At 39.2% G+C, this 21,368-nt stretch overlaps 1 protein-coding gene and 1 pseudogene across 1 annotated transcript in view; one reads left to right on the top strand and one right to left on the bottom strand.

Annotated features, from left to right (window-relative positions):
• The window catches only part of BPNT2 (3'(2'), 5'-bisphosphate nucleotidase 2), a 33,898-nt gene extending 32,929 nt beyond the window's left edge, over window positions 1–969 (bottom strand). The window contains exon 1 of the mRNA XM_090283675.1: window positions 277–969. Coding sequence (XP_090139801.1) covers window positions 277–663 — 387 coding nt within the window. The 5' untranslated portion in view covers window positions 664–969. The remainder of the gene's footprint in view (window positions 1–276) is intronic.
• Window positions 820–19,116, top strand: LOC150004397 (S1 RNA-binding domain-containing protein 1-like; annotated as a pseudogene).
• The last annotated feature ends 2,252 nt before the right edge of the window (window positions 19,117–21,368 follow it).

Raw genomic sequence — 21,368 nt, 5'->3', positions numbered from 1 at the left:
GAAGGGGCTAGAGAGCCTGGACACTGAGTCAATGCTGCCTGCAATCTCGCCCAGCTCCTCCACTAACTGTCTGTATGACCTTGAGCATCTAAAGTTCGACGTCTCAATCTCCATCCACATGTGTAAAACGGGAGCCAGAACCCCGAGACCTGGGGCTGTTGGGAGGAGTCTACGTGATGGCACACGTTCCAAGGCTGCCATGATCCCTGGCCGGAGCGCTCGGCCCACCGCTCCCACCCCACCGCTCCCACCGTGCCCGGCCCTCGTAGCACCCACCTGCACGTTAGGGAAGGCAGTCTTGAGCAGGTAGAACATCTTGCGGTTGGACAGTACGTCCCCGCTGGTCATCTTGTCCTCGGCTCCCTCGCGTGTCTTCCCCTTGGACTTCTCCTCGAGGACGTTGCTCTCGCGGACACGCCTCACTTCATCGCCACCGCGGACGGCTGCCAGCACCGACACGGCCAGCATCTCGCGCAGGTCCACAGTGCCGCCGTCAGCCGCGGCCATAGGTTCTGCCACGCCGCCGCCAGGCTCGCTGCCCAGGCCGAAGAGACTGAAGCGGCCAGCCAGGAAGCCCGAATAGAGGTGGTAAAGCACGCCGAGCCCCAGCAGGCAGAACACGGCCACCCCAAGTGGGGACAGGCGGATGCCCATGGGGGCCATGGCGCCGGAGGCCAGACGCTCCGGACGGCACGGCGGCCTTCAAAGGCCTCCCCGCGCACTCCTCCGCCGCCGCCGCGCTCCCGGGACAGGCACCGTGCGTACTACACCGGCGCCCGCTCCCCGGCGCCCGCGCGCCCCATAGCTCCTTTCCAGGAAATGATGAGAGGCTTCGAGGAGCACACCTTTACAGTCTGCCGCGCCCAGCTACCCCAGGCTGCGCAGACCGGACTCTACTGCAGAACGGCCAGCCGGTTTCAGGTCCACGTTAGCCAACCGCCGGGAGGTGAAAGGGTAGCGTGGGTATGTATCCGGGTTACGCAAGGGGCGGGGCGATAGTAAGGGGCGGAGCAAGAGGGACTCCTCCCTTGGGGCGGGGCGATCTTGGGGGTGAGGCTGACCTGTACGTGATCCTAGAGGTACTGGACTGGCTACCTCCTTTCGTTGGGGTCCCGGGGTATATCGGGTTTCAAATCCCTTCTGGATGTGGCGAAACTAGTTTCCACGCAGGAAAAGCTAGTGAGTGCCTCGTGAAAATGCAATCGAGCTTTGAAAGCCCATGTGTAGCTGAAATAAAGCCATAGTAACAGTATTGACTCTTGAGGAACGAAGGAAAATAAGTCATTTTAAGAGATCTGTATGCTTTTGTCTTCAGCGCTTGCCTTTTTAAATCGCCTCTCTGGGCTCTTGCAGGCAAAGCAGGAGGTGAGCGGTGACAGGAGATATTTTACTTGCATCTTTCTTTATTCTTTTAGCATCTCTTGTTATCTAAATGCTTATGCGTTTATATCAGTAATGTATACATAGATATTACGCGTTACCTCCACCAGACAGTATGAACCATCCTCTGTGTCAGCGATTTTCAACCTTTTTCATTCTGTGGCACACCAAAAAATACGTTTTGCTGATCTGACAAAATAATAGGTATAATTTTGATTCATTCACATTGGAAGGCTATCATTGTGTTCGCTGTTGTCATTTTTTAATTTGACAATCTAAGGGAAAAGAGGTAAGTGCCCCTGAATAGCCAAATATTGCATGTTTTAAAAATATTTGTAGCCCACCAGTGTTCTGGGGCATACCAGGTGAAAATCACTGATCTATATAGCTGAAAAACATGCCTTGTTCCTGGAGTTTCTTTCATAATGAACAAACAAACAAACAAACAAGAAACAAAACACTGTGGTCTCTTCTCACGTCCAAAGATATTTACACTTTCCCCCCAGAAGCTGAGGAAGGAGAGGAATTGCCTGAGCAAGAACACTTGCTATACAGGTTGTTCCAGGATGTTTAGTCAAGCTAGAATGCATTATCTTTGAGTCAACATAATCCCTCCAAATGTACTTACATAAGCATTTAATAGAAATAACTCCCTTCTACTATGCCACTGATCTTAGCAAGAATAGTAAATATTTAAAATTTAATGAGTATTATAATTAGTATTTATAAGTTTATCTTCCATCTTAAAAGTGAATATTAAGATGTACAGTATCATTCTAAAATGTTAGAATATTTATATAAAATGAACTTAAAATGCAGCTTATTTTACTGTTAATATCCAAAAGTCATTGGTTTTAAGTTGGCTTTAATATTAACGACCTTAAAAACTGCAAGTATACAGAATGGATTCTGAACTTCTATTGCTAAGCAAGTCATTAAAGACAGCATGACCTTTACCACTTCGTTAGAATTCAGGGCATCTGTAGAATTTGCATATGGTTATACAGATAAACATATGGTTATACAGATACAATAAACAAAGACTATGATTGCTTGGTTTCCCTGCCAGCAATCTGTAACAAGCTTAAAAATAATCACAGCACAAAATCCAGTACAAATACAAATCAACGAAAAAACCATTCCTGGAGTGTTGGCAGCACCAGATCTTAGGGAATTGGCACTGTCCTTGTCAGTTTTTGGAGCATCTTCAAAATTAAACAAAGCTCCTTTCAGAAGAAATCTGTAAGTGAAGGTCACTAAATCCAAGGATAAATATAAAGATTAAGGGTCAAAGTATAAAGGAATAAATTCAAAAGAACCACCTGAAACTGCATTATGGGATCAACATTTGTATGGGTTGGGTAGTAGTTATGAAAATATTAAAAGTATTGGAAAACCTGGCTGAGGTTTGTAAAAATAAACAGTATTGTTTTCCAAGGATATTGGAAAGAAATATCAAGCCAAGGTCACTGTAACACTATACAAACATCAGTGAGACAACTAGAGAGATACTAAAAGCTCTGGAGCATTAAGAAGAACGGGATTTAAGACTTGTGGGAGAAAATGCCGAGGCATGTGAAAAGAATGAGAGTGAGTTTTGAGGTCATAGTTTTAAGAGGTGCTCTAGTACTAAGGTGGTAACTGATAAAAAATAACATGTAGTCCTGGTCGGTGTGGCTCAGTTGGATGGAGCGTCGCCTGTAAACCAAAGGTCTCAGGTTTAATTGCTGGTTAGGGCACATGCCTAAGTTGCAGGTTTGGTCCATGGTTGGGGCACCTACGAGAGGGAACAGATCATTGTTTCTCTCTCACATAGATGTTTCTCCCCCTTGCTCCCGCCCGTCCCCTCTCTCTCCCTCCCTTCCCCTCTAAGGATCAATAAGGATGTCCTGAGGTGAGGATTAAAAAATAGGGATAACATGTAATTATTAACAATTTAATGACAGGAAGAAAAAGTTGGATTAATTACATGTGGGATAGTGATACTGTCTTAAAACCTCCACAAGAATTTGGAAGAAATTTGTTTTTTCAATAACAAGTTGTTAGAACCTTCAAAAATGTGTTTATACTAAGGAAAATTATATGAAAGTAAGTGTAAAATAATTTGTGAATTTGTGGTTTGTGAATTAAAGCAAACTAGTCTTTCAAAAATAACCTCTACTTGCTGAGGAAGAAGAGGACAACATATTTTTTTGTGTAAATACTGATAGCAACAAAAATTGTTATACAGTAGATACTTATTTAACCACCGTCCACTGAACTGGCTTTCCAAACACTGCTCTCACCATTTGTGTGCTCACACCTAGTAGGGTTAGTGTTCTTGGAGCACCTGCCCTCATTCAGTCCCACTAATCAGACTTTATATGCTTCTTGAGTTAGTTTTATTTCAACCTCATTTTGCCATTGTGGTTATTATTATAAATACATATAAGTTAAATATTATGTAAAACAACTAAGTATGAGTGTAAAGATAAAGCTGAAAGCTTTGGATGACTTGATAAAGGCAAGTTGCTAAAAACAAAAATTGCCATCAAATTAGGTTTGGAGCAAAAATTGTAGCTGATTATGAAGAAAAATAAATCAAAAGTTCAAACAGATGCTGAAAGTGGATTGCTTGACTTAAAACAACCCAAGCTAGTCACCCTAAATGATGTATTACTTATATACTTGAAATAGATGAATGAATTCAAGATAAAGAAGGTACAGCATACACACAATGGAATATTATTCAGCCATAAAAAGAATGAAATCTTGCTATTTGCGACAACATGAATGGACCATGAGGTCATTATGCAAAGTGAAATAAATGAGAGAGAGAAGGACAAATACCATATGATCTCACTTATTAAGTGAAAACTAGAAAAACAAAATAAATGAATAAAACAAAATAGATATAGACCCATAGATGTGGAGAACAAGCTAATGAATGTCAAGGAGGAGAGTGGGAAATGCAAATTAAAAAAACTTTTAAGTCACATATTGTGTAATTCCATTTATATTAAACATCAAGAGTAGGTAAATCCATAGAGAAAAAAAAGTAGATTGGTGGCTGCAAGGATCTGGTGGGTGGGGGGAATGGGGAGTGACTACTAATGGGTGCACAGCTTTGTGAAGTGATGAAATGTTCTGAAGATACAGTGTTTAAGAAAAAAAACTGAACTGCAACTAGTGAATATACTCAAAGGAAAAGTCCTTGCTTTATATTAAAATGTAGGCAAGTGATAATATATGGACATCTTTTATGTGTTTAAGATGTCTAGTTTTTTTTTTCTATAATTTCCCACATCATTTGTGTTTTCTCAATTAACTGACCTACTCCAGTCCTGATTGCACCCAACAAAGGACCTCTCCTAAAATGCTTGGGTTTTGCTAATGTTCTACAAATACCATCTTTCCTTATGCTCTCCATTATATGTGAAATAAATAATACCCATTAATGAAATTATTAACATCTTAAACGATGAGGATATTTTGGTTTGTCCGAATGACTCCTGACCCCAAAATTTACCTGTGTGTGTGTGTGTGTGTGTGTGTGTGTGTGAGAGAGAGAGAGAGCCAGAGACAGAGACAGAGAGGGAGAGACAGAGAGAGAGACAGTCTACCAGTTAGTTTCCTTGCATTTTTTTTTCCAAACTACTTTAGGGGGACAATATAATTAATTAAAGGCTCAGGCTAGTTGGACCCTAGGTAACATGCTTTTACTACCCTTCTGAATGAAACAAAACAAAACAATGAACTGGTGGCATTTCTTCATGTTTAAATATTAAACTCCCAAGAAGAGTATTATTTGTAGTCTTCCCTTAAATGATTCAATCCTTATAAGCACAATAATTGTATATTTTAACAGACCAGTGATATGGTATTTGGTTCTGTCATTATAGTTGTATCTTTGGCAGCATATACAATTCTTGGGACAATGGCTTTCATATATTAAGATTGTGGGTGGTCTATTTCTACTACATGATGTACATTCATTCTTAAAATTGTTGTCTCCCAAGATTTAGAAATACTCAACTAAATGGGTAACTTTTTTCAATTAATATAAAATAATTATTTTAGCATTATAAGTTTTTATTGTAGCCCTGGTCTTAGCAAAAATAATAGTGAATACTTATTAAATAGAGGCAATGTTGTAGGCACATACAATAGAATATTATATATAATTTTTAACCTTTGAAATTATAAGCACTCTAAGCTATATGAATAACATGAAGACAGGTAGGTATTTTTCATATCTTTATATCCTCTGACTTAACTCCGATTTTTTTCATATACAAACTCAGTAAATACTTATTGAACAGGACTTTTAAAACTAGTTTTAACAAAATTTTGTCTGTCATGTAAAACATTTTTTGAAATATTGAATTTAACAAATACATTAAAGACCCAATATTTATCTTGTGTGTTCAAAACATTTATTTCACAAATATGTAAGTCAGCTGAAATAAATATTTGCTTTGTAGGTGTGAAGATGTCAAATATTTGTTAATTTTTGTGTGTGCTTTTTATTCAGTTCAATGCTTGACAAAGCATGAATTCAGTTAGTAAAGTAAAATTTTCCACATTTTATTCTCTAAGTGGTATGAATTCATATTACACATTTTGCACACTACCTTAAACCTAAGTTGAAGTTATCTTCTTAAAACTCCATTAGGTTAAAAAAATACGGCGTAGAGTCTAAAATTTTCTAGTCTGCAAAGAATAATGTTTTAATGAATTCATCAATCATGAGTAGAATATATAGTCTATGAAATTATATTCATAATTTACATTTTACCCTTGAACAACATGGGTTTGAACTGTGCATGTCCATTTATATGTGAATTTTTTCAACACATATATTGGAAAATTTTGGGGGGGGATTTGTGACAATTGAAAAAATTGACAGATGAATCTGATTATTTTCTTAATAAGGTTTTCTTTTCTCTAGCTTACTTTATTATAAGAATCAGTATATAATATATATAACATACAAAATATGTCTTAATCTACTGTCTTATGTTACCAGTAAGGCTTTCAGTCAACAGTAGGCTATTACAAAATCTTTTGGAGACTCAAAAGTAGATTTTTGACTGCATGGGGGTTGTTCAAGGGTCAACTGTATATTATGGAAGGATTCCAACATAATACATACTGCTGTTGCACAGATTTAGGTATTATGTAAACCAAGTCATTTCACCCAGAATATAAGAACTCAATATATTTAGTAATATCTTAGTAGATGTTTCCCTAATTTTTGCCAATAAAAAAGATTTTAAAAGATTTTTACAAATAGATGTAATAAAAATCCTTGAATGACAGAGATGGTATCTCACTCCAGAGCAAGGGGTACATTTGTTTCATGTATGTCAGGCAAACTTACTGCCAATTATAAAAGATCCAAGGTCCCTATGCTCAAAGTTCTTCTCCTGTAATGCAATCCACTGCATGCATGAGTCGCAACCCTTTTACACCTGTGGGAATTGCGGCTTGAGAACCGGATGCAAATGCTGACACCCTGAATGCTACAATTGCTTTGTCTCTGAGCCAGGAGACTTGTGTCTTCTGCCAGCATCCAAGAAACTGGCAGGCTAACATGTTAGCAGCAAGTAGGGTGAAATCTCAGATGCTTCAGAGCTCTTGTCAGTCACAATTCCCATATCGTTAATTAGGTCATAAAGCCAACTTTCCCAGTTTATTTCTTTCTCATAATTGCAAAGCAAATAGAAAATATATTTTTTGAAGTTTCAACTTACTAATACTTTCTCATGCAGCAAGGTCTTCTAGAAGCACATATTCTTTTAGCAAAATGAAGTCTCTTACTCATCTGTCTTTACCCATGAGCATCCTTCAATCAGAGAGTCTCCTGCCTGTCCCTGAGGTTTTCATAGTTAGAAAAGACAAAGCACACCCATATTACTCTAGATCAGTGGTTCTCAACCTTCCTAATGCTGTGACCCTTTAATACAGTTCGTCATGTTGTGGTGACCCCCCCAACCATAACTAAAGCATAGTAATTAATCACAAAAACAATATGCAATTATATATGTGTTTTCCAATGGTCTTAGGCGACCCATGTGAAAGAGTCGTTCGACCCCCAAAGGGGTCGCAACCCACCAGTTGAGAACCACTGCTCTAGATGATAAGGGTTTATTTAAGAATACCTGCAGTAATAAGGGACCCTAAAAACATATACAGCAACTTAGAATCATTCTGTGCCTCAGTGCTTCTAAAACTATAATGTTCATCAGGTCATAAAGTGCTTCAAATAGCTTATAGTCTATATAGAGTACAAAGCAGCTCAAGTGACCCACTTTTTCTTTTGTGTCTTATGCTCACACTACCTCTAGGAGCTCTGATTGGATCACTCATACTGGCAGTGTTTCACCCGGAGTTATTTGTGTCATGTGGTAGTTCTTGCATACATCTGTGTGGGTCCTTGGCTCTGTTTGAGTCCTTTCAGTCAGGGTATCAGGGTTACTTTCATTTGCATTCGCTGTACATGGTAAAAGCCATAGCTATCTAAGGAAGAATAGCCTGAGGTTTTTTTCCTTTGAAGAGTTCCAGGGCAGATGTAACCACCATTGTCCCATCTGTTAGAGTCCCTCAAGTAACATCTTAACATCCTTACACCTAAAGACAAAGCTACAGACACCTGCCAGATGAACATCAAATCTGAAAACTCTAGAAGTTTAAGCACTAGAGAGAGAATTCAGCTCCATTTCTTGACTTTATAGGTGAGTAAACTGAGTTCCCCAAAGCTGGATCACGAACCATGGTCTCCTACTTTCTACTCAGAATAATTCCCATCTCATGCTTAGATATGGGCAACATAACCCTCCTTGGGAAGGAAGCAAGAACACTGGCCTGGGCTTTCAGCTCCTGCCAGTGTCTGTTCCATGGCATGGCACATTCTCTTGCTCTTATCTCTTTCTCTCAATTTAATTTTGAATCACTTTTGATTTGCATATGATCTAATTCATATTGCATTTTTAATTTTCCTCCCTTCTTGAATGCTTCTGAATGATACCACTTTACAGATTCTCTAATTTCTACTTCATGAATTACTTATTATCGTGAACAACCCTGAGAAACAAATTCTCAGGTTTTATACTCTGAGTGTTTTCCAACCTTTGTCTCAGATCAGTCTCCAGAAGGCTTTCTCACCAAAGAATAGGCTTCCTGCTTTTTGCGTAGTTCCCTTAGCAAACAGTTCTTGTGTGTATCCCTTGATAGTGTCACTGCCTGATTACCTGGCTACCTCCCATACTGGACTTGTGAGTTCCTTGTGGGCAAGTCCCACAGCTTATTCTAGTGTGGTATCCCAGAACCTAGCACTATGCTTGATCCATATTCAAAAAGTGTTTTATAGTGCATTTTGTTCACCCCACTATATATACAATGCCATTGCCTATCCCCTGTACTCTTTTCTGAACCTCATTCATTACTTACCTCTTCTTACTCTCATAGGAAGGGAGGGAGGGCGGAAGGAGGGAAGGAAGGAGGGAAGGAAGGAAGGAAGGAAGGAAGGAAGGAAGGAAGGAAGGAAGGAAGGAAGGAAGGAAGGAAGGAAGAAAAAGAAACCAAGAAACAGATTCCGCATGTAATGTTAATGTAACTCTGGAGACAAAATCGGGTAGAGGGGCAGAGCTGACATCTGCATTTCTGCCAAGATCATGATATGCTAAAACTGCATGTCCCAACAAGATGATCCTAGTGTACTGTTTTAAGAAGGTAAGAAGTGCCTTCTATTTCTGTCTAGCACAGTCTGCAGGCCCATTCTCCCTACTAACTTACAAAAGTGGAAATAAATATCAAATAAGCAAGGGAGTAAAGACATCCCTTCCACTAGTCCAACTAGAATGCAGATGACTAGGGAACAGGCAAACTGATGTTCCTTTTGAAGGAGTTCATGGCAAATGAGTATAAATAATCAGGGTCAACTAAATTCTCAATCTGGCTGGATTTGTGACCTAAGGTCCTTCAAAGATTGACCTGCATAAGAAAAACTAGAGTGACATTTAGAAGTGAAATCACATGTGGACATCAATTACAGCAAGGCTGCAACAGAAGGAGGGATAAATGCACACTTCCTAAGCTAGAGCACTTAAGGCAGACTTCAGTCAAAGCTTAGATGTCCAGGAAAGAAGTCCTGAGGCTGCGGTTAAAGAAAGAATAAAGATGCAAAAGCAAAGTCAAGTGTTTTGTTTTCCCTTAATAACTATTTGAGATTGTAAACAATGGGTGCTTCTTTTGGTTGCTGAAGCTGTTTTCCCTTCTGCTGTGCACCCTCCTGCCTTTCTCTGCCTGGCCAAGTCTAAGCAGTCCTCCAAGTCCGTGGGGTTGGCCCTCTTCCCACTCCAGTCTACTCTCATTAGCCCATTCTCTGAATGGCTATTGTGCTCCCAACCTTTACTGTTCAATTTAGCACTGCATTGTGTTCCTAGTTATTTATGCACCATAATCATTACACTCCACCACCATGATCTAGTTTCATACAACCAAAGAAACACAGTCCAGCAGCCAAGAGATTATTTTCCTCAAATGCTCATTCTTTATTTGCATTTCTCGTACACTGTAAAGGGCACACTTTGCTATCTACTTTCCTTAGAAATTTGGTACATGTTGGGTTCCCTAGGCTAGTTTGGTTGAGGAGGGCCCTTTCTTAAGGACAAGGGACTTTGGGTCAGGCTGCCATGATTCATTGGAGACTGGCTGAGACTGGGAGGCTGCCAGGATCTGCACACTCCAAGTTATCCTGCAGGGAGGGGCAGGTTATCCCCTGCTTCCCTTTCTCATGCCCTCTCCCTTTGCAAGGCTTTTGCCTTTGGCTTCTGGGCCACTGTCCTGTGCTTGTGGAGGAATCCTCGATGACCAAGGATGACATCACCCTCTGCCATTTCCCTCCAGGGGCTCTGGCCTCTTAGCCAACTCCCCATCCCTGTTCACATGCGCCTGGTCTGACCAGGCTAACTGGATAGTGGCAGCTGGCACAGGTTTGCTTTTGACTAAATATGTTTTAAATTAAAGTCAGTTGTTTTATGTATTGGAATGATTAGTTCTCAAAAGCTTGTAATCTAGTCCTTTTCTTTGTAACTTCCTCAGCACCTGGAACAGACTTGACCAGATGATTGATTACATGATGCCTTATGCCTGGGAAAAAAGAGGCATATTTTAAATATCATAGTAATTTAGAATGTTCTTGCTTTAAAAAAACCAAAATTTATAGTTTAATTCATTGGTTCTAATCCTTTCTCTTTGAACTATGCAAAGCCAATTTAATTCTCCAACACACATTATGCACACATAATATCCATTTAAATATTTGAAGATGACTATTTGGGGAAATCACTTCTAAGCTTGAAATAAAGCTTTAGACAACCTAAGATCTTGAAAATACTGTTATAGCTTAATTAAGAAATTAAATATACAAAATCCCCCAAACTCCAAAAATGGAAGAAAATATCAATGTATATTTACTGATCCTTTAAATTAGAAATAGTTTTCTTATATTAAAACACATTGGAAAAAATAGAAGAGTTTAAAATTTTTGAATGCCCTAGAATTTAAAGCTTCCATAGACAAAATAATGAATAATAACAAAGTCAAAGAAATGAAATACTTTTGTCATAATTACATCATACAAATCAATAAGGAAAACACTAAGACAGATTGGCCTAATTATGTAGAAAAGAATTCACAGATGTGGAAATATAAGTGGTTAATAAACTTGGTAAAATGTCCAACCTCACTAATACTCAAAGATATGCAGATTAAATAAAACAAGATAGGAATTTTCTCTCTATTAGAAAATATTTTTAAAGTAATACCAAATGGTAATGGTTTGATAAAACATGGATTCTTAGGCATTTTCCAGTGGCAGAAAAATATTAAAAACAATTTAGCATATGTATGAAGAAACTTTATTTGTGTAGACAGCACTTTGATTAAATTAATTGAAAAAAGGCTTCTGCACATAAATATACAGTAGTTCCTCTGTATATCGCGGTTCACTTATTGCAGACTCACTGTATCACGGGATTTTAAAAATATATTTAATTATCGCAGATTTTTTGTTATATTGCGGGATTTTGCAGTACTGTATACATATATCGTTAAAGTTATGTAGGTTTAAGACTGTAGAATATGTTTAAGAACATAAGTAGTGTTTATAAAAGTGTGGAAAAGGTTAATAAGGGAGTGGGAAAGGTTAATAAGGGATTGGTAATGGTTTATAAGTGTGTGGGAAGGGTTTATAAAGCCTTAATATATATATATATAAATACTAAAATAAGTGTAAGGTTTCTACTCTGTGGATTTCACCTATTGCAGGGGGGTCTAGAACATAATACCCAAGATAAGTAAGGGAATATTGTATATCCCAATGATATTTATAATATTGAAAACTTGGAAGCATTCTAAATCTTCAACAGTGAGTGGCTATGATATATCTTCCCAATGAAACAGTATGTGTTCTTGGGAAATGATGTTTATAATTACTTTTTAAAAACATGAGCAAATGCTAATGCCCATATAAGTGACAAAAGCATGCTAAAATTAGAAAAATAGATCAAATGAAAGAATATCTTAAAAGACTTTTTTTTTTCCTTTGGTAATTCTGTAGTCTGAGAAAGCAGTTGTGGCCTCTCCATTGATTCTTCTTTGGTCTTCTATCTGAATAACTCCAGTTCTTTTAGCTCCTCTCCCTATGGCTTGGTTTTCTGACCCACCTTATCCTTTGCAGGTATAATATAAACACTGAATAAAATGTCTTATGTCTGAGATAATCATTGAAAAGAAAATGGTTCATCTCTCATTCTGGACACCAGACTGATATTGGTGAACTTTTTGCTTACTTGCAGTCATATCCACTATTGATTTGTACTGAATAAAGCTTTCTCAGTTAATGTGATCTTAAAGTTTTTTTTTTTTCTCTGTAGTTCACCTGGTTAATGTAGTATTGAGCTTATTAATGATGGTGGGCACAATCAAGGTGCAAAGTTCTGGCAGGGAAATGAGTGAATTCATCAGAAGATTAGGATGGGAAGGAATAGTGGGTTGGTATGCATGCATGTAAGATGCTGGGGTGCAAAAGGCTGCCTGCTCGCCAAATTCCGTGTTCCTTTCTTCCTAACACATCACTTAACTAGAGTTTCTGGCTTCCCTTATAGTTGGATAGTCATGTACTTGAGTTCTAGCCCATGGAATAGAGAGTGATTCTTACTATTGCAAAGCTACACCAATATCTCTCAAATGGGATCCTTCAAGATTCCTTCCCACTCTGGCCAGCTGAAATAGAAAAGGGATATTGAGTTGAATTGGATATTGGGACAAGGGATATTGTAAGCCACATGCTGAAGATGGAAGAGCTTGGTCAGCCAGCCTGAATTCCTGAAAGATTATATAGAGGAAGACCACACAGCCAAATTGTCTCACTTTCCCAGCACTGTTACATAAGCAATAAATAGTTCCTGCTTATGTGTCAGCAATTACATATTTTGGGATCTATTTATTAGAACAGTTAGCCAATTCTAATGTAATATTTAATGATGGTCTGTAGATGTCTTTGGTATTTTCTTGTGTTTTTTATCCTCATCTCCTCTGCATCAAGGGAGAGAATTTGCCCTAAATATTTACTCTCAAATATTTTAGTCAAGACAGAGAAAGCCATGCTATATGTATGTTAAAGATACTATACAGCAAAATACAGGACTCCATATTTTATATTAATAAATTTTAATTTAAATATATCTTATAATTTTGGCTTTTCAAACATATATTTCACCCTTATTATATTGTTTTCAATTTCCTGCCCTGTTCACATCTAATAAGCATCCTTCTATACTCTGAGGAAAGTTTAGTAATAAAATTATGAACCAGTTAAATTAGTGAAAAGTTAAATAGTTTATTAATAATACTCATATATAGTTCCAATCAAGATTGAGGCATAGGTAGACACAGTTTGCCTCTCATGCAACCATAGAAAGAGTTACAACCAGATCTCAAAAACAAATAACAACCAGAATCTTCAGAAAATTGATCTATATAGAAGGCCAACAACCAAGGATTTAAAGAAGCCACATTCATTTAGACAGGTAGGAGGGGCAGAGTCACCGAGTCAGAGTGGAGAGGTGGTGTGGCATGGAGAAGCAGCATTGGTGGCAATGGCAGAACATAAGGTCCCACATTCATATGTGGTAGATAAAAATTTGGAGGGATACCCTGGGAGTGAGTGATCCCAGCCCCAGGCAAGACCACACAGCCCAGGGTTCCAGTACTGGGAATATAAACCCTCATTACCTCTGGCTGTGAAAAAACAGTGGGGGTTGGGTTGGTGGGAGAAACTGCCAATTTTTACCACTTAAAGGGCTGACACAGTCTTAGAACCTATGCAAACCTCAGGACAGCAGCTGGAAGGGCACCAATTACATACAGGAAGTGGGCGAAGTGACCGGAAATGTGGTGAGTGCTGGACAAATCACCAGGTTCCAAGCAGTGACATTGTCCCCTCTATGAGCCCTCCACCACTCACAGAGTCACAAAGTAGTGAAGCAGGTTGTCCTGCCCTGACAATTGCCTAAGGCTCTGCCCCATACAATTTATAGGTGCCTTTGCTACATAGGACATGCTACTAAGAAAGGGACTATAAGCAACCCTACTTAATACACAGAAACAAACACAGGGAGGCTGCCAAATTGAGGTGGCAAAGAAATATGGCCCAAATGAGAGAATAGAACAAAACCCTAGAAAAAGAAGTAAATGAAATGGAGATAGCTAATCTATCAGATACAGAGTTCAAAACACTGATGATAAGGATGCTCAGAGAACTAATTGAGTATGGCAAAAAAACAAAGGAAGAAAAGAAGGTTTCACAAAACAAAATAAAGAAAAATATACAGGGAACCAACAGTGAAGGAAGGAAGCCAGGATTCAAATCAATGATTTGGAACAAAAGGAAGAAATAAACATTCAAAAAGAACAGAAAGAAACAAGAATGCAAAAAAAAATTAGGAAAGGCTTAGGAAACTCTGAGACATCTCCAAACATGCCAACATCTGAACCATAGGGATGCCAGAAGAAAAGGAAGAGCAAGAAATTGAAAACTTATTTGAAAAAATAATGAAATAAATCTTCCCTAATTTGATGAAAGAAATAGATATACAAGTCCAGGAAGTACAGAGAGTCTGAAACAAGCTAGACCCAAAGAGGCCCACACCAAAGCACATCATAATTAAAATGCCAAATGCTGAAGATAAAGAGAGAATCTTAAAAGCAGCAAGAGAAAAGCAGAGAGTTACCTCCAAAGGAGTTCCCATAAGATTGTCAGCTGATTTCTCAAAAGAAACTTTGCAGGCAAGAAGGGGCTGGTGAAAAGTATTAAAAGTATAAAAAGCAAGGGCCTACAACCAAAGAAGAAAACTATGAACATTAAAATGACAACAAACTCACAACTATCAACAACTGAATCTAAAAAACAAAAACAAATACAAACTAAGCAAACAACCAGAACAGAAATAGAATTATAGTTATGGCAATAATTTGGAGGGTTTTCAGCTGGAAAGGGGAAGAGGGAGAATGGGGGAAATGGTGCAGGCATTAAGAAGTATAATTTGTAGGAACAACATAGACAGTGGGATGTTAAGAATAGTATAGGAAAGGAAGAAGCCAAAGAACTTACACATATGACCCAGAACAAGAACTAAGGGGAGGATTGCTGGAGGGTAGGAGGTCTTGGGTAGAGAGGAGCAAAGAGTGAAAAATTGGGACAACTATAACAGCATAATCAGTAAAATATACTTAAAAAATAATACTTGTATAATGTTGATTATGACTGTATATATACTTTCGAGAATTTTACTTGAGAAAGTGCTATTACTTTTCTCAGTTACCTTTTTCTGTATATCAAATCATGGCAAAACTCAGTGACATAAGACCAACATTTATTATTTCTCACTGTTCTATATTCTGGATAGATAGTGCTTTTGTCTGGTCCAGCTGGAGGGTCCAGGATGACTTCACTTAGGGATCTCAAACCTCACCGAGGATGGTGGGAAAACTTGGAAGACTGGAACTCTCCACCAGGAAGTTAGTCCATGCTTATTCACATGGGGTAAAGGGGTTCCAAGGATTTTAAAAAATGTAAATCCCCTTAGAACCAGTATGGGAGTCCCAACCCATGGGCCTATCCATATGTGCTTATGTATTTATTTAAATGTGTTTCTATTTATAGCTACACCCCAAAATACTGAGTTGTAATGTAAAAGAAGTATAAATTCAATATATAAGACTAAAGAAATGAAATTATGGGATTTGAAGAATTATTTATGCCAGAACACCTGGGCTAAGGGACGCTGATACAACTTGAGCACAAAGCTTGTCTCTGATCTTCTTACTAGCCAGGGGAGGAAGGAAGGGGATGAGTATTAAGTTTCTGAGGATGCTAGCTTTACAAATTCAGCATATTATATGAGAGTAGGCAGCATCCACAGTAGCATATCATATCTTAAGTCTTTCTTTCACATTTTCTCTACTTTCCCTCCATTTCCTTTCCCTGATCCTCTCTCCTGTGCTCATCCTTCATGATAGCCATGTAGGAAATTAACAAAAGAAGGAAGTGAGAGAAACAGAGAAGGGAAACTGTGAAGGAATTTTTAAAAAATGCAAATAATGGAAAAGAGGTCATAAATAGGGTAGGCATTGGGGCCTTGAGAAATTTCAGATAGAAAATTAATTTTCGTATGAAGCTCAAGCTTGAAACAGTGTCTTTACCTATTCATACTGTTCCCTTCCCCTGGAATGCTATTTCTGCAGAGCTTAGCTTGGTTCTTTTCTCATATCTTAAGACCTCTGCTCTGACATGACATACACACCTTCTCTGACCTCCACTCTCTACTCCCTTATCCTGAGGTTTATTTTGTTGCTAGCCATAATTAGTTTCTGAATTCACTCATTCCTTTACTAGTTAGAATGTGACTCACATGCTAGAACTTACATGATGGTTAAGCTCTTGAGCCTTGCTGAACTGTAAAATTTTTGAAGAACTAGAAAACATGTCACCTCCATATACGAGGGTATAACACCCCCCCCAAAAAAACTGGAATAATCTTCTGGAGGGCAGACTCCTTGAAGTACAGGCTTAACCCACTAGGTTAGTGTTCTAGGAGCTCATCTGTATCAGTGTACCAGCTGACATTGTTGTGAGAGGCTACGTTCAGCTTCAGTGAATTTTTTTTTTTTTGAATACTCTTTCAACACTTTTGCCCATTTCATGATGGGTGATTTATGAGTGCACCTGCCCACACAGTGCTGACGGTTTAGCAATTGTTGATCAAAAATATCATGACCCACCCCATACCCCGTCATTTCTATTCACCTGATCTTGCCCTGAGTGACATTTTTGTTTGTTTGTTTCTCTGATGAAAACATCCTCAAAGGGAAATGTTTTGATGATCTGGAAGAGGTGAAACAGAAAATGGTGGAAGCATTAAAAGGCCTCAAAAGTGATGAGTTCAGAAACTGTTTTGAGCAGTGGAAAAAACATCTGGATAGGTGTATTGCTTCAAATGGAGAGTACTTTGAAGATGACTGAAATTTAAATACGTAAAAATAAATAACACAATTTTTTATAAATAAATTCTGTTTTTTTAGGTCTCTCCACCCCTTGTAAAACCAGGAGCCAAGGCACCAAAGCCCAGAGAGCAAGACAGTTGGGATTAGGGGAGGAGCCTGGACACTTTGAATATCCAAGGAAGCGCTATCTGCTGTCTTATGTTCGACCCAACATAAAAGGGCTTTTGACACTCCAGGACACTGAAACGCGAGAGCAGCATATTTTAGCAGACATGATTGCTAAAGACAGATACACACGTGACTTCAAAGGAAATTGTGCCCAAATAAATATATTTCTATTCCATCATCTCTGACAAAGTGTTCTTTTAAAAAGTAAATGAGAAGGATTTTGATAAGATTCATCTCTACCTGAATTTTTTCCTGCAACATGAGAAACATTCAGCATCATCAGATTCTAGCAATTAACTGTGGAGAAAATATGAAGATTCTACAGTCAAGGTCAACATTCTTGATGGAGTTACAAACAAATTCAGCCCTGAGCAGTGTGGCTTAGTTCATTGGGTGTCATCCAGCAAACCAAAAGGCCACTGGTTTGATTTCCAGTCAGGGCGCATACTCGGGTTGCAAGCCTGGTCTCTGGTTGGGATGTGTGAGAGAGGTAACTGATCAATGTTTCTCTCCCTCTTTTTCCCCCTCCCTTCCCCTCTCTCTAAAAATAAAAATAAAAAGAGTGAATTCTATAGGTGGTGGATCTAAAACAAGTGGAGACCATGACCCTTTGCAAGGCAAGAGTTAATAAGAACCTTACACAAGTCAATGGATGATTCTTTAAGTGCTTTATTTATCCTCTCCTCTGTAGAGAATTTGTAGCCAAACTAATATTACATGCAGAGAAGGAGTCGGTAATGATGTTTGGATGGAAACTTTGTCAACTCCTTTTAACAAACCTTGTTCCAGGCCTGGTTACAAACATGGCTGCAAATTAGCTATAATTTCTCTTACCATTCAGATACTTGGTGCTGATTTGGTTTACTTGCATTATGGACAAGGCTTTGAAGAGGCTGAGAAAATAAAAAGGCCTTTTTTTGCTGGATTTCAACTGCAGCACAGCAGTGTTTGGAAATGGAACTGCCTGCTGGGAAACAGAAGCTTACTTTGCTGACATGGTAATGAAAAGATACTCTGCGCTACTGGATATTGTTTAGTGTATCCTCAGTGAAGCAGGAGCATTAGCCTATAGTGTCAGCCCTGGAGCTAACAAAGAGATGTCAGGACTGGACTCTAATTTGAGAAGTACAGTTTTCATAACAAGATATGTACAAGATCCGTTAGCTGAGCTGGTGAAAATCGAACAAAACATGTTGGAGTTGAAATGTATCAGCATGATGTATCCCAAACTTTACTCCAGACAACACTGGCCAGTGCTGTAGAAGAATGTGTCAGCTTTGTGAGAGTGGATATTAACATCTGTTCAGGAGTTTTGTTAAGGCATATTACAGGACTCAGTGCCAACTGAGCCAAAAATACTCAGAGTATTCAATGGCAAGAGAAAAATGAGCCCTTCATCAACCGAGAACAGCTGAAGAAAGTGAAAGGACTAAGTCCAAAATCTTTCCAACAGTGTGTTGGCTTCATCAGAATTAACCAGCATTATATTCAAAAATTTTGCAGTAGTCAGCAACTGAATCTACAGGTCCAAGACAGGGAGTTGCCATGACAGCTCCAGCAGGTGTTGAGGTCACAAATGAGAAGCAGGGCAAGAAGAGCAAAACTGCATCAAATGCTATACTGGAGCCAGTTCCTTTGGACCCAAATTGTATTCAACTGGGATCATATGATATAGCAATGAGGTTTTTATCATTCATTGAAGAAACACTGTGTGAGATTGGCAAGCCTGAAATGTAACAAAAAATAAAGTCATTCTTTGAAAAAGAAGGAATAGAGAAAACTGCAGAAAAATTATAAGTAACAGCACAAATCTTACAGATCATCTTAGATGGTCTCAGCCAGCCTAAAAGCTTTGACTTTTGAACAGATTTTGATAAAGTTGATTTTGAGAGGAGCATAGTCTGCTTGAAAGATCTGTAGGTTGGGACAATTAAGAAAACAACCTATAGGCATCCTTATGTAGCTTTATGTAGTAATGATTTTCTGACCAAAATTTTATCTTTTGTAATTTACCTTTGATTCCTTTTGCATTTTGTATAAGAGATTATTTCACTTCTACTTGCCACCTTGTCTTACTGGACTTGTATGGAATTGTCATCTTGATTTGAATTATGCAGTGGATGTTGATAAGATTCATCTTTACCAGAATTTTTTTTCTGCAACATGAGAAACATCCAGCATCATCAGATTCTGGCAATTAACTGTGGAGAAAATATGAAGACACTATGGTCAAGGTCAAAATTCTTGATGGAGTTATGAATGAATTCAGCCCAGAGCAGAGTGGCTTAGTTTATTGGGTGTTGTCCAGCAAACCAAAAGGCCACTGGTTTAATTTCCAGTCAGGGCACATACTCGGGTTGCAAACCTGACCTCTGGTTTGGATGTGTGCGAGAGGTAACCAAGGTAAATCCCTTTTTATAGATTTTTAAAAATCAGGCCTTTTGGATTTGCTTCTTGGTTTTTCCCTTGCCAAGCAAAACAAAACTATACCAATAAGACAGATCCTGATGTGTTTGTAGCCATCAAGTGGATGGCTCAAAACATTTTTCAGAAGTCTATATGTACTTATAACTTCAATAAAGTTTTATGGCTAGTGAAAAAAATAAATGTAAAGGGCTTTGATTATTGCCTGTCATACAGTCAACACTAAATTTTAAATTTATACTAAGTATTTTATACTTATGTGTATGAATGAATAAATTATTCCAAATTTAACTTTAGCTTGTCCCGTATTGCTCCTTATTGTTTTGGGTCAGGTAGTCCCTGTAAATTCTAAGTTTCTTGAATCTGGAAGCCATGGGCTTTTCATCCACCATAATGCCTACAGAAGTGCTGAGTATACAGTGTTCATTCCATAAATACTTACTGATTGGACTTCTGGCCAAGATGGAGGCATAGACAGAGGCGCTGTGTTTCCCTCCACAACTAAGAAGGAGTGCAACTACCTCAAAACTAGAAACAACCAGAACTTCCAGAGGGTGAAACTGCATGGAAGTCCAGAAAACAAAGATGTGGGGAAGAAATACTCATCCAGATAGGTGGAACGGGTGGGGCTGGGGCAGAGAGGACATGGTGTGGTGGTGGCAGCAGCAGTGGCAGCAGCGGGCCAATGGAAGTGCAGTCACACATTTTAGAGTCAGAGGGGATACCTGGGGAGTGTTCCCAGCTCCTCACTGGACCTCGAAGTTCTTGATCCCAGCACCAGGGAAAATTAAGTCTTGTTGCTTCTGACTGTGCAGACCAGTGGGGGTTGGGGTGGAGGCAGAAACTGCCAGTCTCAGCAGAGTCCACTTGTTTAAAGGTCCCCCATAGTCCTAGGGCATCTGCAGACCCACCACTCTGGGAACGACGACCAGGGCAACAGCTAAAGGGGCGCTGGTCTGGTGCAGAGGTGGGCGAGGTGCCTGGAGCGAGGGTGAGTGCTGGGCAGGTGGCATTGTTCCTTCTTGGACCCCTCCCCCACATATAGCGCTGCAGCGTGGTGGGGCAGGTCGCCCTGTATTGACAAATCCCTAAGGCTCCGCCCCTTACAATGTAACAGATGTGACAGCTCTACCTGGGATGCAGAGGCAAAGAAACACAGGAGCCTGTCACGATGAGAAGACTGAGAAGTATGGCCCAAAAGGGGGAATGGATCAAGTTTCCAGTAGGAGAACTAAGTGACGAGGACATAGCCAACCTAACAGATGCAGAATTCAAAACACTGGTGATAAAGATGCTCATAGGCTTGAGAGATATGCTTGAGTATGGCAGATGCATAAGAGAAGAAGTGAAGGCTATGCTAAGTGACATAAAGGAAAATCCACACAAAACCAATGATGAAGGGAAGGAAACTGGGGTTCAAATCAATGAGTTAGAACATAAGGAAGAAAAAAACAGTCAACCATTGCAGAATGAGGAAGAAAGAATTGAAAAAAATGAGGAAAACTTCCCAAAGTTTGCGAAGGAGATGGACTACAGGTCTGGGAAGCACGGAGGGTCCCAGGCAAGCTGGACCCAGAGGGGACCACACCAGGACGCATCATGACTGAGATGCCAAAGGTGAAAGATAAAGACAGAGTCCTGAGGGCATCAAGAGAGAGGCAGAGAATTGCCTACAGGGGGGTGCCTATAGGACTATCAGTTGATTTCTCAGAGGACACTTTGCAGGTAGGAAGGAACTGGCAAGCAGTATTCAATGTGATGAAAAGCAACCTGCAACCAGAATTACTCTATCCAGCAAAGCTATCATTTGGAATGGAAGGGCAGATGAAGTGCTTCCCAGCCAAGGT

Source organism: Furipterus horrens, unplaced genomic scaffold, assembly GCF_987537825.1.
Source record: "Furipterus horrens unplaced genomic scaffold, mFurHor1.1.pri manual_scaffold_7, whole genome shotgun sequence".
Lineage (NCBI taxonomy): Eukaryota > Metazoa > Chordata > Mammalia > Chiroptera > Furipteridae > Furipterus > Furipterus horrens.
Note: the sequence above shows the minus strand (reverse complement) of the source record. Positions and strands in the feature narration are given on the sequence as shown.